This window comes from Neomonachus schauinslandi, chromosome 9 (genome assembly GCF_002201575.2).
Source record: "Neomonachus schauinslandi chromosome 9, ASM220157v2, whole genome shotgun sequence".
Taxonomy (NCBI): domain Eukaryota; kingdom Metazoa; phylum Chordata; class Mammalia; order Carnivora; family Phocidae; genus Neomonachus; species Neomonachus schauinslandi.
In genome coordinates, this window is record NC_058411.1 from 111,080,060 (window position 1) to 111,102,058 (window position 21,999).

The 21,999-nt window shown below is 43.4% G+C and overlaps 1 protein-coding gene across 1 annotated transcript in view; it reads right to left on the minus strand.

The window, feature by feature from the left end:
* Positions 1-21,999, minus strand: part of NPTN (neuroplastin) — a 57,787-nt gene that overhangs the window by 19,495 nt on the left and 16,293 nt on the right. The window contains exons 2-4 of the mRNA XM_021693706.2: positions 16,083-16,430; positions 10,866-11,037; positions 7,338-7,432 (exon numbers count right to left, since the gene is read on the minus strand). Coding sequence (XP_021549381.1) covers positions 7,338-7,432; positions 10,866-11,037; positions 16,083-16,430 — 615 coding nt within the window. The remainder of the gene's footprint in view (positions 1-7,337; positions 7,433-10,865; positions 11,038-16,082; positions 16,431-21,999) is intronic.

Genomic DNA, 21,999 nt, shown 5'->3' on the forward strand with positions numbered 1-21,999 from the left:
AAAATTACACTGCCAGTAAATGGTAAAGCTAGAGACCAAATTCAGGATTGATTCCAGAGGCCATGCTTTTTGTACTTTACCATATAGAAGGAAAAATAAACTGAACTAGAACTGAGTCCATTAAAAATAAAAATATACAATATGCATCACAACTGCATAGAAAACTGCCCAAATGTTATCTTTGCTTGTAGAGGTACTAGAACTGACCACCTCCAGACCTGAGGTGGACTGATTTAGCTGTCGGAGTTTAACTACCCCATATACTATAACACAAATAAAAAGAGCTTTGGACTTTAAGTCAGAGAAATTCAGGCTCCACTGAGACTATGACTCACCAACTGAGTAACCTAAGGCGGGTCATTTAAAATCCTTTGAGTTTCCGTACTCACTTTTGTAAAATGAGAGTTAATACTCACATAATTCCGGAGGTCTTGTGAGGATTAATTTACATCTCTGTACCAATCTAGCACATGACTGGAGCTCAGGGTCAAGAATAAACATTTAAATTGAGCTATTAGTCAGGGAAAGGAAAGGCTAGGCTTAGACTCTGGCATTATGAGTTCTAAGAAATCAAAGAGATGCTGATTAACGTGTTCCCTCTCTGTTTGCTGATATAAACAGGACTTTTGTTTGTAACTCTAGTAAGGTTTAATCAGGTCAGATACAAATTTTGATTAACGGCCTATTTATATTGATTAAGGTGCCCCACCTTCTATGGGCTTGCCATTTAATAAGGAACTGCTTAACCAGGGTCAGTCGGTCTGAAGGTAGGTCTGAGCCATCGGACAGAGCCAAACACTCCTTACTTCCCCTCACCCTCTCAGGGAGGCAGAGGGTAACCGAGACACCTTTCAAAGAGATCACAGATCCACTTGGGAATTAACTTGCTCTCTGGCCTTGTCAGCCACATACTCTAATATTAGATATCAGTTAACGGATATCCTTCCAGTATCCTGATGAATGGCAACACAGGGGTTCCAAAAGAGTCTTAGTTACCCGACAACACCAGACCCAATTTCGTTATCTGGGCCCGTGGCTGAGGACTAACACATGTTCCCCAGTACCTTCTGTTGCCCGCCCAGCCTACGCTTAAAGCAAAGCATCCAGCTTCTCTGTCACACTGGTGGCTGTAGAAAGTGTCCACTTAGGCAATGGAGGCATGAGTTCAGCTGAAGCTGACATTAAATAAAGTTAAACACAACAGAGCTAAGAACGGGGTAATGGTATGGGGTTTCTTACATGGACTGCTTATTTGGTGCTCACTTTTCAAAGCAAATTCATAACCTCCCAACTCATTTTTCATCTTTGCTGTAGGTAAACTTAGAGGCTTGGCTGAAGGCAGAGAGAGAGAGTGAGTTAAGATACTATTAAGCCAAGGGCTAAGCCCAAGAAGCAATATGAGATTGGTCACAATGGAAGCAAAAAGGATGCTGGCTTGTGGCTCAATAAGCCTCTCCACACATAGTATATTCATCATTCATCTGAAGACTAGAGGAGTCTGGGACTTCTGCTGCCTTCTGCAGATGAGGCTTTTCCCTTTCCTGCGGGTAAGAGCACTGAGTGGGTGGCAACTGAAGTTTCCTCTAAGACAGTGATTCTAACCTTGGCTATACACTATCATCACTGGAGTGCTCTTCATAAGCCTGAGGTCCAGGCCACATTGCCCACACATTAAATCAAGTTTGAGAACCACTGCTCTCATACCTTTCCTGGCCAGTGTTTGAGATCAGGGGAGTAGAAGGAGGAACTGTCCCTTAGGACAGAGAGACGAGTAAGTGGAGGTATGTGGGGCACTGAGGGGACACCCCCAAAGTTGAGAAGCTGACACAGCCACTACTATGAAGAAAAGAAGCTTAGAGATCATGTCCTTCAATAACCCAACTTTCACCTTTGGGTTCTCCCTCTTCCATATAAGGGAACTACGGACTGTTGGAACCTTACAGGAACTCTAAGACCATCTATCTCATCCCGCTTCATCACACACCTGTGGATAAGTCACTAAGTTTGGGGGAAATTTAACTACCCAATGAAGAAGACATTACCCCATTTACATAGACTGGGAAACTCAATTTTGGAAATTACTTAACATCTAAAATTACACTGCCAGTAAATGGTAAAGCTAGAGACCAAATTCAGGACTGATTCCAGAGGCCATGCTTTTTGTACTTCACCATATAGAAGGAAAAATAAACCGAACTAGAACTGAGTCCATAAAAAATAAAAATATATAATATGCATCACAACTGCACAGAAAACTGTGGAAGCTCAGGCCTGAGGAAAGACAGTGAAAGAGCGAATGGTTAGGGCCATTGCAAGTTTAATGGCAGGGCAGGGTTAGAACCCATTTCTTCTAACTCTCAGTCCAAGACCTTCCAGCTGTTATATGCTGAACACAGCAACATGGCTTTGTGCTTAAGAGCAGAGGCTCTGAGGGCGCCTGGGTGGCTCAGTTGGTTAAGCGACTGCCTTCGGCTCAGGTCATGATCCCGGAGTCCCGGGATCGAGTCCCACATCAGGCTCCCTGCTCGGTGGGGAGCCTGCTTCTCCCTCTAACCCTACCCTCTCTTGTGCTCTCTCTCTCACTCTCTCTCTCTCTAATAAATAAATTAAAAAAAAAAAATCTTTAAAGAAAAGAGCAGAGGCTCTGGCACAAGAGTGCCTGGGTGAGAACACTTGTTCCATGGGTTACCTGTCACATTGGGCCAGTCATCTAATTCCCTGGAGCCTCCATGTTCTCCCCAGAAAATGGAAAAAATAATGGCATCTCCATCCAAGAGCTGTGAAGACTACAGGGAAGGACAGGAATAGTAATGCACCTAGCACAGAGCCTGGCACACAGTTCGTGTGCAATGTTAGCCATTCTTACTAAGGAAGGTCAGGGTAGCACCCTGAAGAGAGGAAAAGAAAGAATAGGTATGGTTATTTGGGCTGAGGTTGATGCTCAAAATGTTCTAGCAGCTTCAAGGTATTATTATTTTGCTTTCAAAGACTTCTCAAGTATGGGCAATTCTGAGTCAGAACCAGCTTTGACATGAGCTCTGACCTAAAGGATGTCAGAACCTCTACGCATCCTTGCCTATCAAACTAGCTACCTATCAAATAAATAACCATGAAACTGCTCTGCATGCTGAGAAGTGCCATACAAATGAAGAGATGTGTATTATTACTCTTAATGATACTGTCATCACCGTACAGTCCACCTTGGCCAGTGTGAACTTTAACATGTCACTTGTAAGGGCCATATTACAGAGCAGGAAACAAGGACGCAGGATAAGGTCACTTATAGAAATCCTAACATTTAGTCATAATATTAAAATACAAAGAGGGCGCCTGGGTGGCTCAGATGGTTGAGCGTCTGCCTTCGGCTCAGGTCATGATCCCAGGGTCCTGGGATCGAGTCCCGCATCGGGCTCCCTGCTCCTTGGGAGCCTGCTTCTCCCTCTGCCTCTCTCTCTGTCTCTCATGAATAAATAAATAAAATCTTTAAAAAATAAAAATAAAAAAATAAAATAAAATACAAAGAAAGCTGAGAAGCATGGAGGGAAAAACAAGATCAGTCTCAGCTCTGGTAGCCCCCAAAAGACTGAAACTCACTTGAAATGCCCAGTGACCAGGGATAGATAATGGTAAGCCTAATAAAATGAGTAAGACCCTCAACCCAGACTTCCTGGGTCGGGATGTACCTTTCACAAGAGGCAGTGGCATGTTTGTTGCAGAGGATTTGGTGACCACCAAAATCCTTTTCTAAAAACATTAAAATTCAATTCCTTATTTCTTGGATTAATCAAAATAACTGAGTGATGAGGATAGGGTTTGGGAGTCAGGAAAGGGATTTTCTCTTTTTTGTAAATTATAGACATTTTTAAGGTGCTTTGTTATGAGCACATTTTTTTAATTTTATTTTTTTAATTTTAATTTTTTTTTAATGATTTTTTTTTTTTTATTTGAGAGAGAGAGAATGAGAGAGAGCATGAGAGGGAGGAGGGTCAGAGGGAGAAGCAGACTCCCTGCCGAGCAGGGAGCCCGATGCAGGACTCGATCCCGGGACTCCGGGATCATGACCTGAGCCGAAGGCAGTCGCTTAACCAACTGAGCCACCCAGGCGCCCTTTTTTTTAATTTTAGAAAAGGAAGAAAGGGGAAGAGGAAAGGAGTAAGAGTTAGAAAGGTTAAAGAATTACAGGAACAGAAAATCCAGTATCTATCTATTCATGAATGCTCTACAGCAAGCTGTGGAGTTTCTGGACGACCTACCCCTGAAGAGTCAAAAAACTGGAAAGAGATGCCTCCCCAGAGCTATCTAAGTGGATCCCCAGACAGGCTGGGCTATGGGCAGAGGTCCCACTAAGGTCTAGTCATTGCTGTTTCCTCTCCCCTGGTCAGCCCTGCTCCACCTTTCACCCCCAGCATCTGCTCAGGTCACCTAAGTCCATCTCGGCCGGATACCTAAGAAATGTAATCCTACACAGTAATCGTATCTTCCTGTTTACATTGTGTCACATTCCTGGCCTTTAAAAAAAAGTAAAAGAAAAAACCCCCTACTTCAGATGCAAGGCCTTCCTTACTACATGTAGACATTGCCATCCTCAAAATTCCTTTCTTGACAGGGATCTACAGGCTAGGGTGGAAAAACACTGCCACCTCAGGTCTGTTCCTGGACACGTGCCCCTTCCTCTGACTCCTCCAGCCTTTTTTCCTCTTGCACACCTTAAGCAGAGCAAGATGTGGTGATCTGCTCTACAGTGCCCAGGTCTGGTCTAGTCTAAGCCCTTCACTCCCCACAGTGCTCAGTCCAAACAACACCCCAGGGAGGAGGTGCTGAACTGCAGTAAAAGCCAAATGGGAAAGAAAAGGACTGTGGACTGCAGAACAGGTGCTAAAGAAATCTATCTGTACGGTATAAATGATACTGCCCTGAAATGCCTATTTAGTTAAACCATAAAGGAAGATTCGCAGAGACTCCTTTCAGCAGAGGTCACTTATGTTTCTTGAATCTCTCTCAAGTATAGCTACCTCTGTACCTGTATTACTCAGCAAATCTGTCAAATCTTTCCAGCTATAAAGAGACAACAGTCTTTTACCTCATCATAGAGGCACTGAGGAAATAAAACCAGAGTTTATATGAAAATGCTTTGGGAATCAATCTCTCTCTCCCGCTCTCTCTTTCTCTCTCGCTCTCTCTCAATGCAAGGCAGTTCACAAGCCCAGCCACCTAGCTTAGAATATGATCCTGGGCTTATGGCAAATCTTTTTAAAGTTAAACAGAAAAATGTTCAAGTCTTGACCAGACTAAACTAATTATCACCTAAAAGACACTAAATGTTCAGCTGTTTTCTATCCAGCTGTTAGGGTAAAGAGATGGGAATTCCTTGTGAATTTTCTTGAGAGACTAACCTAACTGTCCAAGCTAATCACAGAATATGCTTTAGGATTCTATGAGAGAGAACTCTCTTAAGGTGTACTCCTTTAAAAGCAGGATATCACCAGCTGCCCAATCTTCCTCACAGAGCTGCTGGGCAGGAAAATGCAGCGGTGCACAGCACACACAGTCACCACAGTAAGCTATCACGAAAGTTTTCACTTCCTCTGAAAATGCTCCCACCTGCAGCCTCCTATTCTCTGCCCCCTCCAGACCACTACCTCCTATCTGCTAAAGGGAATGTGAGGAAAAGACGCCTCAGGGGTCACTAAAGCCCACCTCTTGAGCATCCAACCCAACGGGAAACCGCCTCTGTCTCCACTCCTGACAGGGCTGCTAGAAATCATGAGAGCCAAATCAGCAGGATCACAGTGAAGCCAGGACTTCCAGCTGCACAGAATTACCCTTCAGGCTCGGGGAGGACAGCTACCTACACACACCACTCTCCCTCCCTCCCCCATCCTGTTACCTCCGCACTTGGGACTTGGCGCCAAAGGCTCAGCCTGGAATGCTGCAGGGCCTCCAGTATCTGATGGGCGAGTAAAACATCTCCCCACATAGCCCGGCTCACCCAGGCAAGGAAAGGCACTTGGCTGGCTTAGAAAAAAGGACTTCTCATACCTTCATCCTCATGTTGAACAAATGTGTCATCCTTCAAAAACAGAGATAAACCCAGACCTCTCCAAGAAAAGCCCTGAAGGAATCAAATCCCAGGTTCTCTAGCCTGTGTGGACTGTAACCATGCTACTGTGACTCAACCCCTTCAGGCATTTAGAATTCAATCTGGCAGCTGGAGGAGACACTGGCTGTCCTTACATCCACTTCCAAGTCAGGGCTGTGTCTGCAAGACACTACTTTCATTTAATAACAACATATAATTGAAACTTAGAATCTGTCTAAGCCTTTCTTTAATCTGAACTTCTAGTCTTCTAATTATTTTAAGAAAGATCTGAATATCTGCTATTACAGGATCTTCCCATTTCGTAAATTTATCCTTTCAGCTGCTAAGGATCACCTATGGATTTAAAGAACAAGTCTGTATCCTTCCTAAGCAAAATGAAGACTGAAAAAAAAAGAAAGAAAGGAAAACAAAACAAAACAAAACCTTCATCTCTTCAGTCTAACCCAAACAGTAGCCCCACCTTCCCCTGGACATTTCATAAAATGGAAAAACACGGGACTGAGCGTCAAGACCTGTATTCTAATGCTAGCTCTGCCACAAACCACTCTGTGACCCAGAGCTCGTGGCTGCACTTTTCTGGGTCTCAGCTGCTTCTTTGAAATAATACAGGAAAGCTGGATTCACGATGTTAGGTAGCTCCGACTCTTAGAGTTCACTTGTCCATTCTCTTAGAGTTCCCTTCCTTTCCAGGAACTTTCAGCTACATGTTTAAGATGCCATGCACCCAGTTCCTATTAAAATTCCAATGAGCTATCCACAAACAGTTTATGTTCACCCTGCACATCGTATTTTTCCAAATCCTGCTGGCCCATTGGAGAGACCTATTTAATAACATTTGTAAGGCACGATTTGTTCTAAGAGATTTACATAGGTTGAACCATATGAAGCTGCCAACATTCAAACATTTTTACCACACAGAAACAGCAATTTCCTATGGTTTGAACTACCACATTAACTTATTTATTCCTCCTTATAATCCCCATGAGGTAGGTTTTACAAATGAGGAAACAGGAGCACAAAGAAGTTAATAACTTGCCACAGTCACATACATAGCTAAGAGATGATAGGGTTTGGATTTAAACCTGGGCAGCTGAGCTCCTGAGCCTGTGGTCCTACCATAATGTTATATGGCCTCCCGTAATGGGAATAAATCAGCTTGAAGACTGGGAGTCCAGACCAAGGTAGTGTCTCAGAAGGAGAGTGAGAGGCTCACACTGCAGCCTCTGTTGGGTTGTACCTTTCACTTCAATGGTGGCATTTGCTTTAGGAGCACTGACAAAGTGATATACACAGTGGTATTCGCCTGAATCCTCAGCTCTCGGCTTATTGATCCTGCAGGGATGAGAAAAAAAAAAAAATCAAGTGAGGAAGCTGGGAACAAACATACGACAAAATATACAACAAAAGAATCAAAAGGGCAACCAGGGACTCTGCTCTCCAAACTGTGTCCCTGAATGCAACTCACCTCCTCCTAACTAAAAGCAAAAACCTCCCTCCATGTATTACAAAACATTAATGCTTCACTCCTTACTGGATGTCTGGAATACAAAGATGGAATGATACATGGTCCCTCACTTTAAACAAGTAATCAAAATAGAGGGCTGTACAAAACAGACTATATTTAGATATAGAGGATGGAGCCATCAATAAAAACTTCTTGCTCACCTGGTGGTTCTAGTCGAATAAGTAAGAGCAGGAAAAAAAGCAAATCTTCTGTGCTTCCCTAAAGACCCTGTTTTGGTCTTATTCTTCCCACTGTATTTCAGTAGCATGCCTTTCAGTAAGTCTACTCACTAACAGGACCAAAGAGATAGTGGAGAGAGAAAAAAATCTCTGACATCAGAGCACCAGCCACAAAGATGCAACTAAACTTTTAAGACTTTTAAGTACAGGGATGCTTGGGTGGCTCAGTCGGTTAAGCGGCTGCCTTCGGCTCAGGTCATGATCCCAAGGTTCTGGGATCGAGCCCCGCATCGGGCTCCTTGCTCAGCGGGGAGCCTGCTTCTCCCTCTGCCTGCCGCTCCCCCCACTTGTGCGCGTGCTCTCTAACAAATAAATAAAATCTTAAAAAAAAACAACAAACTTTTAAATACAGCTAGAACTCTAAGGCCCTGCATGATCTGCTTCCTACCCTCATCTCAGCCACTTTCTAGCCCTGCTGGGCTCTTCTCAGTTTTTCCATGTGCCCCACTTGTTCCTTCCTCAAAACCTGGACATGAGATATTCCTTTACAGAGAATGCTCTTCCCATTACCCTTACCCTAACCTAACTCTTTCTGCATCACTATTGGCTCACATCACTCCTTTCTACCCTCAATCTAAGTGACAGCCCCCCTCCCTGACATTCTTGCTTAGTCTACACTGTAATTCTTCACAAGCATTCATCGCAACGTGTAATTACATACTTATGTGATTGCTTGATGAATGTCCAGTTTCCCAAAAGACCAAGTTCTATGTGGACAGGCACTGTTTATTTGGTGCATAATTCTATACCCAGCACGTGGCCTGGCCTGGAATATAGCAGGGGTAATGAATAAATGAGTAAATGACTGAACGAATGTAAACAGAGTGAACAGCTGTGCAGAGATCCTGATCAAGTAAAGCAGAGTGACAAAAGGACTGTAGGAAATGTGCATGGCTAGAACTGCACTCCTCTGAATTCCACAGGGTGATCCTAAACAAGCTTTCTTGCCCCTGACAACCAGTTTCACACCAGCTCAGTACACTATGGCCTAGACACACACCCCAAAACACATGCAGACAGGCTGGTGTGTAATTACCAAAAAGAGAGAAATCCACATCAGAGGAAAACCATTATATAGCTTCTCCTCTTTTGGCTCAGTGGTTAAAACATACTTGTGATGGTCACATCTCCATTGCACTAGTTAATGTCTGAGAAAAACCCCTAACCTTGACTGGCCCAATATATTTATCCATCTTACTGTTCATCCCAAGAAAGAAAGACAGGTTATCAGACTATGGATGACGAAAGAGACAGCCCATCCCTAGGACTGTCTCAGCATACCCATGGCAGAATATTCTAAAAGGAGCAGCCAAAAGTCTTCTAAATTTGATACAAGTAGCTCTTAAATCAATACACTCCCAACAGGGAAAACAGACACAAGTCAGCTGCTCTTAGCAAATGTTCCAGAGTTCGGAGGAGGGGCAGCAGCTGTATCTTTAGGGCTCAGACTAACTCCTTTTAAGTTCCTTGAAAAGATTTGAAAAGAGGACTCCCAAGCTTGAGCCCATGCCTATGGGCTCAAAATCTCCCCCGTAACATTCCCTTCAACTATTGGGAAGCAACTGAAGCAAATGGAAAACATCCCCTATAGCTGAGCAGGTGCAGGATCTGAGACTGGCTCCATAGCTGACTTAATAGGTAGCCCAAGGGACTCATCAGCTGTTCTTTCACAAAATGTGGGAGAACAGAGATTCCCTGAAAAACTCTGACAATGCAGAACACCCCTAGAGAGCTGCTAATAAGCTGACCAAAAAAAAAAAAAAAAGAAGGAAGAAGAGGAGGAAGAGGCAGTATTTTATAAAGTCAAGCTCAAATTTAGTAAGTTATAGTTCAAAGCCCTATAGGTGACATAGGACAAGTCCTAGGAGAAACACAATTGAATGTCTGGTACCTTGAAAGAGTTATTATAAAAATATAAACTTGTAAAACTAACAAACAGACCCAAGAATATATGCCTTTCATTCCACCCAATAGTTCTATGTGATTAACCTTTTCCAAACTATGAGAATATAGCTGAGGTTATGTTTCCAATTTAACATCAGAAGAAACTACAGTGGAGATAGATTAACTTGCCACTAAAAGACCTAGATTCTAGAAAGTCAAAAGACCTGGGACCTAGCCTTACTTCTGAAATTTACTAGATACAATATTTGGCCTTGGAAACAGTGAAGAATTATTACTCTTTGAGTTTCAGATTCTTTGCTTGAAAAAGGGAGGATCCTTAATGAGGATCCTTAATAAGGGGTATGAAAAGATCTCAATCTTGCAAAATACGGCAGAATGTCCTTGCTACTACTGGCACACAGGTTTTCCTGGTCTCCCTCCAGTGCATTATTTCTTTGCACTGCAAAGCTCACAAACAGGATTAGCTGATCTTTTTCCAAATTCCTTTTCAACCACAAACAAACAATTCTGAAAGGTGAGGTGCCATGTGTTCTAGATGTTCCAAAAAAGCACCAAATCTTTGGATGCCAGGTTAGCTTCAGCCAGCAAATACACCCCTTTCATCAAATGATGTTTCCAGGTTACTATCCTTAATCCAGATCACTAAAGAGCCCTGTATCCACTGGGTCTTGATCAGGTTCTGGTCCTATTAATTACTCCTAAAAGGTAACTCACTAGGAAATCTACCCAGTGGAAAGATTAAAGGGTGCTCTTGCTCTAAGAGTCCTAAAGCAGATTTCAATCTGATTCCTCAAACCACTGGATTAAGTCAAGAGACCTGCATTCTAATTGTGACTTTCCTACTGACAAGCACGATTACTACTCCCTATGCCCTCCATATCTCTATTATAATGAGGGGAACATCTATGACTCTCAAACCTGGCTGTTCATTAGAATCCTCTGGAAATCTTTAATAGATCCCTGGGCCTCACCCCAGACATACCGGATTAGATTCTCCGGAGAAGGACCATATATATCTTATGTGTCTCCCATGTAACAGAATTGTGGATTATGAACGTCCATAGTAAGTTCAGCAATGCTCCCTCCCATCTTCCCAGGAGCTGCTAGTCCCTCTCACCTGTATTCCATGTTGCTGGCATTCTTGCGAGTGGCAGTCAGTTCGACCCCATTCTTTGTCCAGTAGCTATATGTAAGAGTGTGAGAGCTGGAGGTGAGGTTACACTGCAGGGTGATGGGGAGAACAGGGCTGTCTCGAAGAATGACCTCTTCACTGGTGACAATCCTTGGCTCTGTAATAAGAGTGCACAGTGATAGGGAGCCATAGCCTTCCATTCTCTGTAGCCCTGGCCTGAGAATCGGATGGGGTAGGATGGGGAGACTAGAAGAAGAGGGAGGGCAGACAGGACCACATGAGGAATTTCACTTTACCACTTTGGAGGAAGTCAAGAAAGGAAAAACAATGATTATAAGCAAATGACCACTAGCGCAGACAACAGCCTGAAGACCAGTTGGCCTAGACGTGAAAAGAATGGGAGTATTACGGGTACTTGTACTGGCAACAATCCACTTACACTTTTGAACACCACAGTTTTATGATTTAAGAACCACCAACCAATTCAGCTTCAATTAGAAAATCAGGCTCCGCCTTGCAGTTCTGAAGACAAAGGCAATATCATTTATGTAACTAATAAACTCCCTATGGAGTCACTAAGCCTTGGAACAGTAATAGCTATAATTAGATAATACATGTATGGCTTTTCCCACATTAAATTCTGATAAACCTATGGCAAACCAGCCATGGTCATTAATTATGCAGAAAAAGACAGTGTCGATCCTAACAGCAAATTTCCTGCCAGTAGTCTGTTGCATTTTCCAAATTTTGCCAAGGGAAAATTCTTAAGGAACCATCACAGTTCTTCTCTCCAGCCCGTATTTATTCCCAAAACAAAACTTTTTCAGAATTGCTAAGTAAAACACATTCCACTGTGCAGATAACATAACTAGAATGCGATATGTGTTGGTATCATGTGTTCCTAGTGTTTCAGAGCTAAAAGGCCCTTAGAGTTCAGTGAATCCCACTCTTTAAGAGCTAGAAACGGAAAATGACTAGTGCAAGTCATGACTTAGTGGCAACGCTGGGCCTAGAACACACATCTGACTGAATTCGCTAGCTCTGCCTCCCTTCCCCCCCCTCCAACCCCCCTCCCCCCCACCCCGCCACTTTCCGCCCTACATCAAGTTACATAATTCATCTTCTGGTTCTCTCCTGGGCTTAGATAACCTGGGGTCATTATTTTAGAACCTACAAAAATAACCTACTTGACTCAAATATTAGAACACATTGAGCAGAAATGTTTTAAGGCACACTCTATCATTCCTGGAAGGTTCATCCTTAAAAAAAATTCCACTACTATATTAAAGTCAAGATGTTTGTCGTCTTGTTGTTACCGTTACTTCTCTCTAACCTTTTCCCAAGCTTAGCTGTTATTCTACTTTTGGTCAGGCATTTTCAGGTGAAGTCTAAACTTTTCCCATCCACAATTAGAGGTATTTCCTCTTTTATTCTTTTTCCAATTGTTTCTCAGAAATTCTTGACTAACTTCCCATTTCCCTGCACCTGGCAACTCTGTAGCAGCAAACTGATACCATTTTATGCAGTACGGTGCTGACTCTTAACTCTTGAGGACAGAACTCTCTCCCTCCACTGGAGCTAAGCTTTGTCCCCTGTGCAGGGAGGGGGACAGAATAGAGAAGTCGTGGGACACTTGAAAAATATAATGCCCAAGGACCTCCTAATCAATGCAACATTTCTGACTATAGAGCTCATATCAAAGAAAACTGACAAATAAAGCAAATCCTCAAGTCTGTTCAATTAAAAGGGGTTCTCACTATTTCCCAATTCTGGCAAAGGGATAGTGGTTATCTTCCATTCAGCACTGGTCCTTACTGGTAACACCAAACAGGGTCTCTACGTACAGATAATGGAGGCATAGCAGCCACTAAGACAAAAGCAGATGCATGGAAACACGTTAGCGCAGTGGTGTCCCATGGTTTCCAAAACACACTGGACAGAAGCCAAATCCCTGGGCCTTAAGTCGAGCAGAACGGCTGCAAACCCTGCAATGGAAGGCGCACACACACCATCAGCAGAAAGCACCACAATTCCAGGAAAAATCAAAACCAAGCAAAAACAAAAGAGAGAACCAGTACTCCACAGAAATTAAAAATATAAAGGCAACATTAAAACCCAAACACACTTTTAGGTTTTAACTAAATTTTTATTATCCAATTTTATTTTCTGTCCCATGTGGGACTCTCCTTCTGGTTCTTCTTCTCAGACTGCACTGAGAAAGGGTAAACTCTGAGGATGAGGCCAAGAGCTTCCAGATGTCTCAACACAAGGAGGCCAAAGTAAGTGCTACTCTTACCTGTGACGATGCAAATGCTCACTGCAGCTCAGGGAGATCAAGAAGGTGATGAGAGCAACCTGCAGACTTTCTGCCAAGAATTCTTGGAAGGCAAAGGAAAGAACTTTTCCCCTTACGTGTTAAAGATCCAGGAGAGAGTCAGCTGGGAGCAAGTGGATAATTTAAATAGGTTTAAATAGGATTCTGCACAATAGGAGGGTGATGGGGTAGGGTAGCCTCCCTCCGATGATTGCTGTATATGGAAACCAGTGCTAAACCAAGCTCCTTGGCCAGGGTGCCACATCTGCATTCTACACCAGGATGAAGGTGGAGCTTTTCTCTCTGTGGTTTAGCACTGCGCATGAAAATCCAGGAGAGAGGAACATTTAGGAGAAGCCCAAAAATGTTTACCTGCCATTGACTCCTATTTAGAAACAGTGGATGGGAGACCCTTACCCTCACCATCACTCATGTGTAGAAGAACATGCTATGGCCAGGGAGATACCCTAAAAACTGGGCATATTTCTCTGTCTGCCTTACCTTACTCAAGGAGTTCTGGGGAAAGTACTGTCAAGAAGTCATCCTTAGGAGCGCCTGAGTGGCTCAGTCGGTTAAGCGTCTGCCTTCGGCTCAGGTCGTGATCGCAGGGTCCTGGGATCGAGCCCCACATCAGGCTCCCTGCTCAGCAGAGAGTCTGCTTCTCCCTCTCTCTCTGACCCTCCCCCCCCCTTTTGCCCCCTCCCTCTCTGTCTCAAAATAAAAAAAAAAAAAAAAAGAAGAAGTCATCCTCAGAGGACTTCAGCCTCCTCCTGGAGGCAAATGTCCTTGCTAAGACCATAAAACAATCCAATTAGAGTGAATTCAGGGTGTTTTTTAGAAGTAGCAGCAGCAGCTTGGCTGTCTAAAACAGTTAACTAGGGTTAACTGATTGAGGAAGTCTGGGACGAGACTGAACTGGCCAGGGTTTGGTTTAACCACATGCAGACACTTCTGAGTTAGGAAGTTTATTTCCAAGTAAACTGGGGAAATGTTATGTAGTACCCCCAAAGACTCATCTTCTGGCCCCAAGGCATGACCTTTTAACTCTGAGTCTACCTGAGTCAAGCTCCTGGAGTACAAGTACTAAATGCCCAGCCCAGTCCATGCCTACAAACTTCTGCAGATTTCTGTGGCCATTTGGGTAATTCTGCTTTTATAAGGAAAGGAGCAGGGGGCAGGAGAAGGAAGCGTGCAAGGGAAAAAGTGTTAAATTAAAGGAAAATTGCTGGGTTAATATTCCCCATTTTCACATAGACAGGTTTTCTTTTCCCCTTTCCAGAAGCAGGTTCTCTGATTGAACAGTGCCAGCTGCAGCAGCCTCTCCTATCTCTCCCCTAAGGCCTCTCCTCTTCATAAGCATCTTCTAAGGTACATGACTAACCTGCTATCTTCCATATAAGTATATAGATTCAGGGCTCATGTCCTATTATTTCCTGTGTTATTACCAAATTCCTCATAAATGTGTTTTTACTATTTTTACTTACTCTTTCTAAATCAATCAGTTCCTTAAGCCAGAACTGGCTATAAGTCTGAGTTCTTGAAGAGAAGATGAAAACCCAAAGGGTCTTTCCATTAAATAGAGTATGCTCCCTCAATTATAATCAGGTCAGATGCGGGGCTAGAACTAACTCTTCCTGGCCAGGGGCACTAGCTCACTGGTGGCTTTTCCCTCCTTCTTCCCACTGTACAAGTAGCAAGACACTTTTCAGAAAGAGAGGTGGCCACAAGAGCCCCTTTGTCTAATGTCTAATACTTGTACCTGCTACAACAGAGGAAGGGAAGAATTCTGAGCTAGCTGCTTAGCTCTCCCTCATCACTTAGTTGGAATTTAGTTTCTTCTTTTTGCAAAATACAAGAAAAGGCCAGTGTGAATGGCTTCCAAACTACTTCTGGGGTTGCCAGGGGATGAGGAGCACTGTGCCAACAGTCAGTCATCAAAGTTAAACTATCTGTGAACAGGAAGCAGATGCAACTCTGACTTTGAAACAGCATGATGGGGTTTTAAAAAAAAAATACTTTGCAGTTTAGTGTCACCTGGTGCCTAATAGCAAGACATATGGAGAAAATCTCAGGCTGCTGCTTTTGAGAGAACAGGAGCCTGGACGGGCAGGACCAGTAAGGAGTGTACTGCTGTAGTGGAGGGCTGTTATCAGAGAAGCACGTGCCGCTGTTTTAGAAAAGAAAAAGAGCTGAAACTATGGAAATATCCAAGCTTACATGCCACCCAACAACCAAAACACACCACCACACCGCACCTATGGCGACATTCCCATCACAGAACAGGATGACACCAAGTCACAGTGAGGGAAGAAGCTGGGCAGACACAAACTTAAAACCATAGAGGTGAAGGCAGCTACTCAGAGAGCTTCAAACAGATGAACAGAAGAAATAAAAAGTAGTTAGATTGGGGAGAGAAACAAAAATAAAAAGGCACCAGAGAATAAATCAGCAAAAGGATAGCAGGAAAACCTACTACAAAATTAAAGGGGAGGGAAAGAAACAATTCAACACTACCCTGGTTTAACTGCCTGGTTTTTTGAGTTTTAAGTGGTTTTTTGAGCCCCCCCACCCAGTTGTCCCTCCCCACCTCTTCCCATTGCAGATGATTTTGGACAGGCACGATTTCCCCAAGTTCTTTGTTCCTGAGGAGAAAGACACAGAGAAGGGTTGGGGGATAAGGGAGGTAGAGAGGACGGCAAAGGAAAAAAAAAAAAGTTGCCACAGATGTTTTCATACACTACAACCAAAAGGGTCGTGGGTTTGAAAAAACGAAGACAATGGGTGGGGTGAGCGATCATACTGGGGAAGAGGGAAAGGAAGCAGAAGGGAAGGGTCATCGGGCCACCTCTAATGACTACAGTACTACTACTGTAGGGTGCTGGACTCACTCTGAAGGACGCTTATGGTGGCCTGGGCTCGAATCCATGTTATGGAGGGGTTTTGCCTCAAGTCATTCCTCTTGGGGTCGTTGCTGGCCCTGCACTCGTAAGTCCCAGAGTCCTCCAAGGTGAGCCGGGTTATTCTCAGCACACTCACGCCGTTTGACCCGTAGGCGGTGTTTACGGTGACACGGCGCTTCCGAGCACCGTCCCACAGCTGTCTGAAAGACTCTGCCCGGTTGACTTCTGCGTACCACCACTGGATCTCTGGCGTGGGGCTCCCGACCACGTCACAGTACAGCTCAAAGGCGTCCCCAGTGAGCTTAGTTTCTGACATGGGCGACTTGACAAACCCAGCTAGAGGGAGGGGGAGCAGGAATGCAGTGACAGGCCAATCAGAAAAAAAAAAAAAAGAATCAACAGGTGTTAATAGTAATTTAAAGAAAAGAAAAGAAAAAAGCAAATGAGTTGCAAAGAACAAAAAGGATTCATTTTTAAACTATAAAGAGACAGTAAATAGCATTTCATATAAGCTTTTAGAAGAAGAACCACCCTGGGAAGCTTATGAAGCAAAGGCAGGCTAATTACAAGCTGGGGCGGCCCAGGTGCTAGCCAGGCAGAAGCAAGCCCACTGGAAAGCGTTTTAGCAATGGGCCCAGTTGGTAGGAATGAGAAAGCCTCAGGTCTCAGGGAAGAGTCTTTTTCCTTAGAGCACAAACCATTACCTTTTCAAATTCAGGCAAGCGATGAAAGATAACCGCAAGCAGCAGTAGTTCTATATGCCAAGTCAGGATCTCTCTTTTGGATGGGTGAACACTTTGTTAGAGATGCAATGTCTTTTGTGGGCCTCAACAAGAAATATTAACTGACCTAATGGTGCCTTCTCTTGGGAATCAAAGTCGAAATTTCAACTGAAAAGGCAGCATATTTCCCTCTTGTGCAGGAGTCCATCCTGTGTTTGGGATGGACTTCCCCCCACATCCTATTCTTCCCTGGGTCTTTGGCAAACAAACAGCCCAGCTAGCTGTGACTAGGTAGCCTCTACCTGAACGCAGACTTTCAGGCACAAGAAAACAAGACAGTCTGTACTTCAGAGTGAGAGTTACTATGGGCGTCAGCTCAGCAGGGGAACCAACAGCAACGGCAATCCAGCTCATTGCCAACAGAGGGACTATGCCTTCCACAATTCCATGAGTTCATACAACTAGCGAACTCTCCTGAAAAGTCAGTCTTAAAAATAACCATGGTACTTGACAGGCGCTGTCTACATAGTTTACTTGCCTAGCTCCCAGAGGCCAGCTCATAAAGAATAAGAAATATGTAATGATGAATTAAATTCTATGGTGAAGGCTAGGCCTCAACAATATTGCCAGGCATTGTTCAGGAATTAAAGTTGATGCCTACCTCCACTTGTCCATAATTTGCTTTAGGTTACACTCCCATAAGACAAGGTGGCAATGGCAGAAAGAGAGTAGAAAATCCAGACTTAATTGAAGAACTTGAGAGTAGGATCCATAATAAACTAAATCACAGTGCAAGCATACTCTCTCTCACCCATTTACTCCACCTAGGGTTCATCAGCACTTCTACCAATTCAGGCAGTATCCCAAGGTACAGGGCAAGAGCAGCTGGTCAATTTCTCTGGGGACCAAGCTGACCCCTCTGGAGTGAGCAGAGTGGGGCCAAGATCTACCAACATCAGATTAAAAACATTCCAAAGGAAAGGTATAAATTAAATGGAACAGCTTTCCTACAGTCCAGAAGCCAAGGATATAAAGGAGCTGGCTGAAAATGGAGGTTACTAAGCGGAGAATTTTCTGTTTATACCCACAGAAGTACTTGCCTTTGGAAGTAAATCCACCCCATGGACCTGAGAACCCTAGGAGAGGTACTATACTTACTTAAGTAGAGGACAAGACCTCCAAATTCATACTAGTCTTTCAATTCATAAAACATTGAGAATCTGGGGAGGACAGGAATCCAGTAATTAACAGCCTCAGACTAAATGTTCTGCCTTGAAAATGCTATTCTAAACTACCTCTTCCAATCGTGTCAGTTCCTTGTAAGGAACCATCTACCAGAGGCCCCAAGAAGCCAAAAAGATGTCACTCTCAGATGCAGGGGAAGTTTCAGAATTTCAGAAAGGAGGCACCAATCCCCAGCAATGAAAAGCTGAGCTCACTTCCAGGTAAAGTGGTAATCAAGGAGCCATGTCTTAATTTCACAAACTGCCACCTGCCCACCCGTCAAAGTCAATGCCAGCTAATATAGAAGGACACGTAAAGGAAGCTGGTTCCATTCATTTTACCACTGGTTTAATCACCATGGAAAACTGGTTATCAGTAAATCCCTAGGAAGTAGTAAAGAGCAGTACTCTGTTTTAATCACACTCTCAATCATTAGGTGTAAATTGCAAGAGCTCTTATTCTCACATTTTCTGTGAACTGGGGGAGTTTATGTCTTCTCAAACACTGTGATTATGCACACTGTCCTCGACTTATGATGGGGTTACATCCTGATAAAGCCATTGTAAGTAGAAATTTTCAAAAGTCGAAAATGCATTTAATACACCTAACCTACAGAACATCACAACTTAGTCTAGCCTACCTTAAATGTGCTCGGAACACTTACACAGGCCTACAGTTGGGCAAAATCATGTAACAAAACATCTACTTTATAAGTGTTGAATATCTCATATAATTTATTGAATGTTAAACTGAGAATGAAAAACAGAATGGCTGTATGAGTCCAGAACAGTTTTGTCTACCCTCTGATAGCATGGCTGACTGGGAGCTGCAGCTCGCTACTGCTGCCCACCACCATGAGGGAGGAAGGGACTGCAGATTGCTAGCCTGGGAAAAGATCAATATTCAAAATTCAAAATATGGTGTCTATTGAATATGTATCACTTTTGCACCATCATACAGTTGAAAAGTTTTAAGTTGAACCACAGTAAGTCAGGGACCATCTACTTGATCATGCTCTAGAAACCTGTTCGGGGGTTTGTTTTGTATTTTTTCCCCTTCTGAAATGCAGGCTGACATTTAAGCCTCTTTATCAATCCACTGACTATGCTAATGTACAAGGAATGCCTGCAAGTATGTCCAGAACCCCAAGAACCCATCCAATTCCAGTGTAATCTCAAATCCCAATGCTACACAATTCAAAGGTAGCTGAGAAACAGCCTGAACACAATTCCCATTGCACAGAACCAAGCAAGTCACTCAACCTTACACTGCCAACCCTGGGCAAGACTCACTACTAAGGAGGAAGGAATGCTGATCTGATTTAGTTTAATTTTCTACCTGCACACAGGAAAATGGGACTAAGTCAAAAATAAATGTTCTTCGAATTAGTAAATTATATGACATATATTTAAACAAACTTATCTAAAAACAAGATTTAAAATCCCTTAAAACACTAACTACAGACAACTATCTATGTGTTCGTTGAAAGCTATTATTTATTATTAGCCATGTGCACCAACAGGTAACATTTTCTAAGTACATGTTATGTGTTAGAGACAATGTGCTAAGCACTTTGTATTACCTCATTTAATCCTCACAACAGTCCTATAAGATAGGTGCCACCATAACACCCTTAAAGATGGAAACTAAGGCCCAAAAAAGTTAAGTACTTGCCCACAGTCACAAGCTAATAGTGAAAGAGTCTGGCCTGAAATCCAGGTGTGTCCAAAGCCAAAGCATGGTCTCCTAATAACTTTCCACAACTGTGGTCAATATCCCTTACTAAAATAGAAAAAGTTTTTAAAAATTAAAGATATTTTTTGCCACCACTTAAATGTAATTAATTAATAATTTCTGAGTACAAAAAGCAAGGACCTGTCCATTGGAATGTGCAGCACATTGTGGTCACTAACTCCTTAAAATTATAATCCTAGTAAAGAATGGAGATAGAGAAGCATAGGATCAAAGAGTCCCCCAAGCAAGGGGTGGGTGTGTGTGTGTGTGTGTGTGTGTGTGTGTATTGGGGGACAGAGGGGGAAAGTGAGAAAACAAAAGAAAAGATGGTTCAAAAGCAAGATTGCCCCCTAGTTCTGATGATTTCATCACCCTACTCTTGAGAAAGCTGGCTTCATAGGAGGCAAGAGTTTAAAATCATTAGATGCATTTCTCTGATACTGTGGTCAGTGGGCAAATTAACAAAGGGCAGTACCTAAAATTTTTATAAAACCTAACAGTTTACAAAGTGCTTCCATGCGCATCACATCGCATTTCATTCACATAGTTTCACAAGGTTCATAGGGCAGGCACAGAGAGAGGTTCATAACTTGCCCAAGACTGCGTAGGTAGCTAATCTTGAGCAGAGATGGGATCAGAATGCAGGCCTTCAGCTCTTAGTCTACTGTTCTTCCCATTAAACCGTACTGCCCCTACCAAACCAAGCACAGGATTCCTTGATAGCTGAACATGCATCAAAAATCCATGAAAACAGATCTATTTCTCCTCCTAGAAGCAGGGAAAAGAAAAAACAAAAAACCTCTCTACACAGTATCATGAAATCACAATTAGCAAAGGAAAGTTATTAGCAATCATCTACCTCATTATCCATCCAAAATTAGCTACAGTTCAGAAGAGAAGAGCCAGCTTGCAGCAGCAGCATCAGGAAGAGGCAGACAGCTCAGAGTCTGACTCACTGCCCTGCCTTTCATCACCAAGGGCTCTCAGTCAAGTATGTGCCCTCAACATAAGAGGACACAACTGCCTGAAGTTGGGAGGCCAGCAGAAGGATCTGTTTGATCTCCAGGTCAAAGCCCATCCAATATTTTGGAAAAAGCCAAAATTTCTGAAAAACAGCCTCCCACCCCTTCCCCACCATCATCTCTACCCACTGTAATATGTAACGAGGCTCAGATCTCAAACAGGTTTGAGAAAGTACTAATGAAGTGCATTCAGTTCAACAATGATAAAGGAAGCTGAAAGGTGGTCACAGGATTGGGGGAAGGGAGAGACTAGAAGCTGGGGTTAGAGGAGGACAGCAAGCACAGTACAAAAAAATGAAGACAGTAAAACCGGGAAAGCAGTAATGTAAAATTGCATAACTGGGGGTGGGGGATGGGAAGCGAAGATGACAGCTGGGGCTAGCAGCCGGAGAAAAGGAGGAGCTCTCTGGCAGGAAAAACTGGATGTGTAGATATGTAGCAGCGGGTGAGAAGAAAAAGGGAACACAGAAGAGCAAGTTGAGCCCAATCCCAAGAAAACTGCTTTTACATATGCCCCAAGGAAGCAAAAAAGCTAACCTAAGTCCCACATAGGACCTGAGACCATCAATGATTTTTACAGCTGAAATTCTCACGTACCTCCAGGGCAATCTCTGAACAGGTAACCAGACTAACTTCTCTCCCCCGCTCTCTCTCAGCTGACTACTGCCAAGGCCAGGCTTTTAAATCTAGCCTGCTTTTGTCACCTTTTATTTATTTTTTAAACAGCTGTTCCCTTCAAGCCCCTGTTTACTACTAATTCCCTGTGGGTGCCTCATGCTGTTGTCTCTTGCATGCCTCATAATAAAGAGAAAATGACAGCCAAGGACAAAAGAGCATTTCTCTCCCCCCATCTCATCTTCAAACACACCCTCATATCATATACATCAAAAGGAAGAAAGACTAAGCAAGACAAGCTGATCTCTAACTGTGGTTTTAGGCATAGCATTTCAAATCTATTTAAACAACTGTGAACTGCTACAAGGCTGTATACACAGGTTGTACACATCTCGTTTTTTTTTTTTTTTTAAGATTTTATTTATTTGAGAGAGAGAGAGAGTGAGCACGAGCAGGGGGAGGCAGAGGGAGAGAGAAAGGGAGAAGCAGACTCTGCTGGGCAGGGAGCCCGATGTGGGGCTCAATCCCAGGACCCAGGGATCATGACCTGAGGTGAAGGCAGATGCTTAACTGACGGAGCCACCCAGG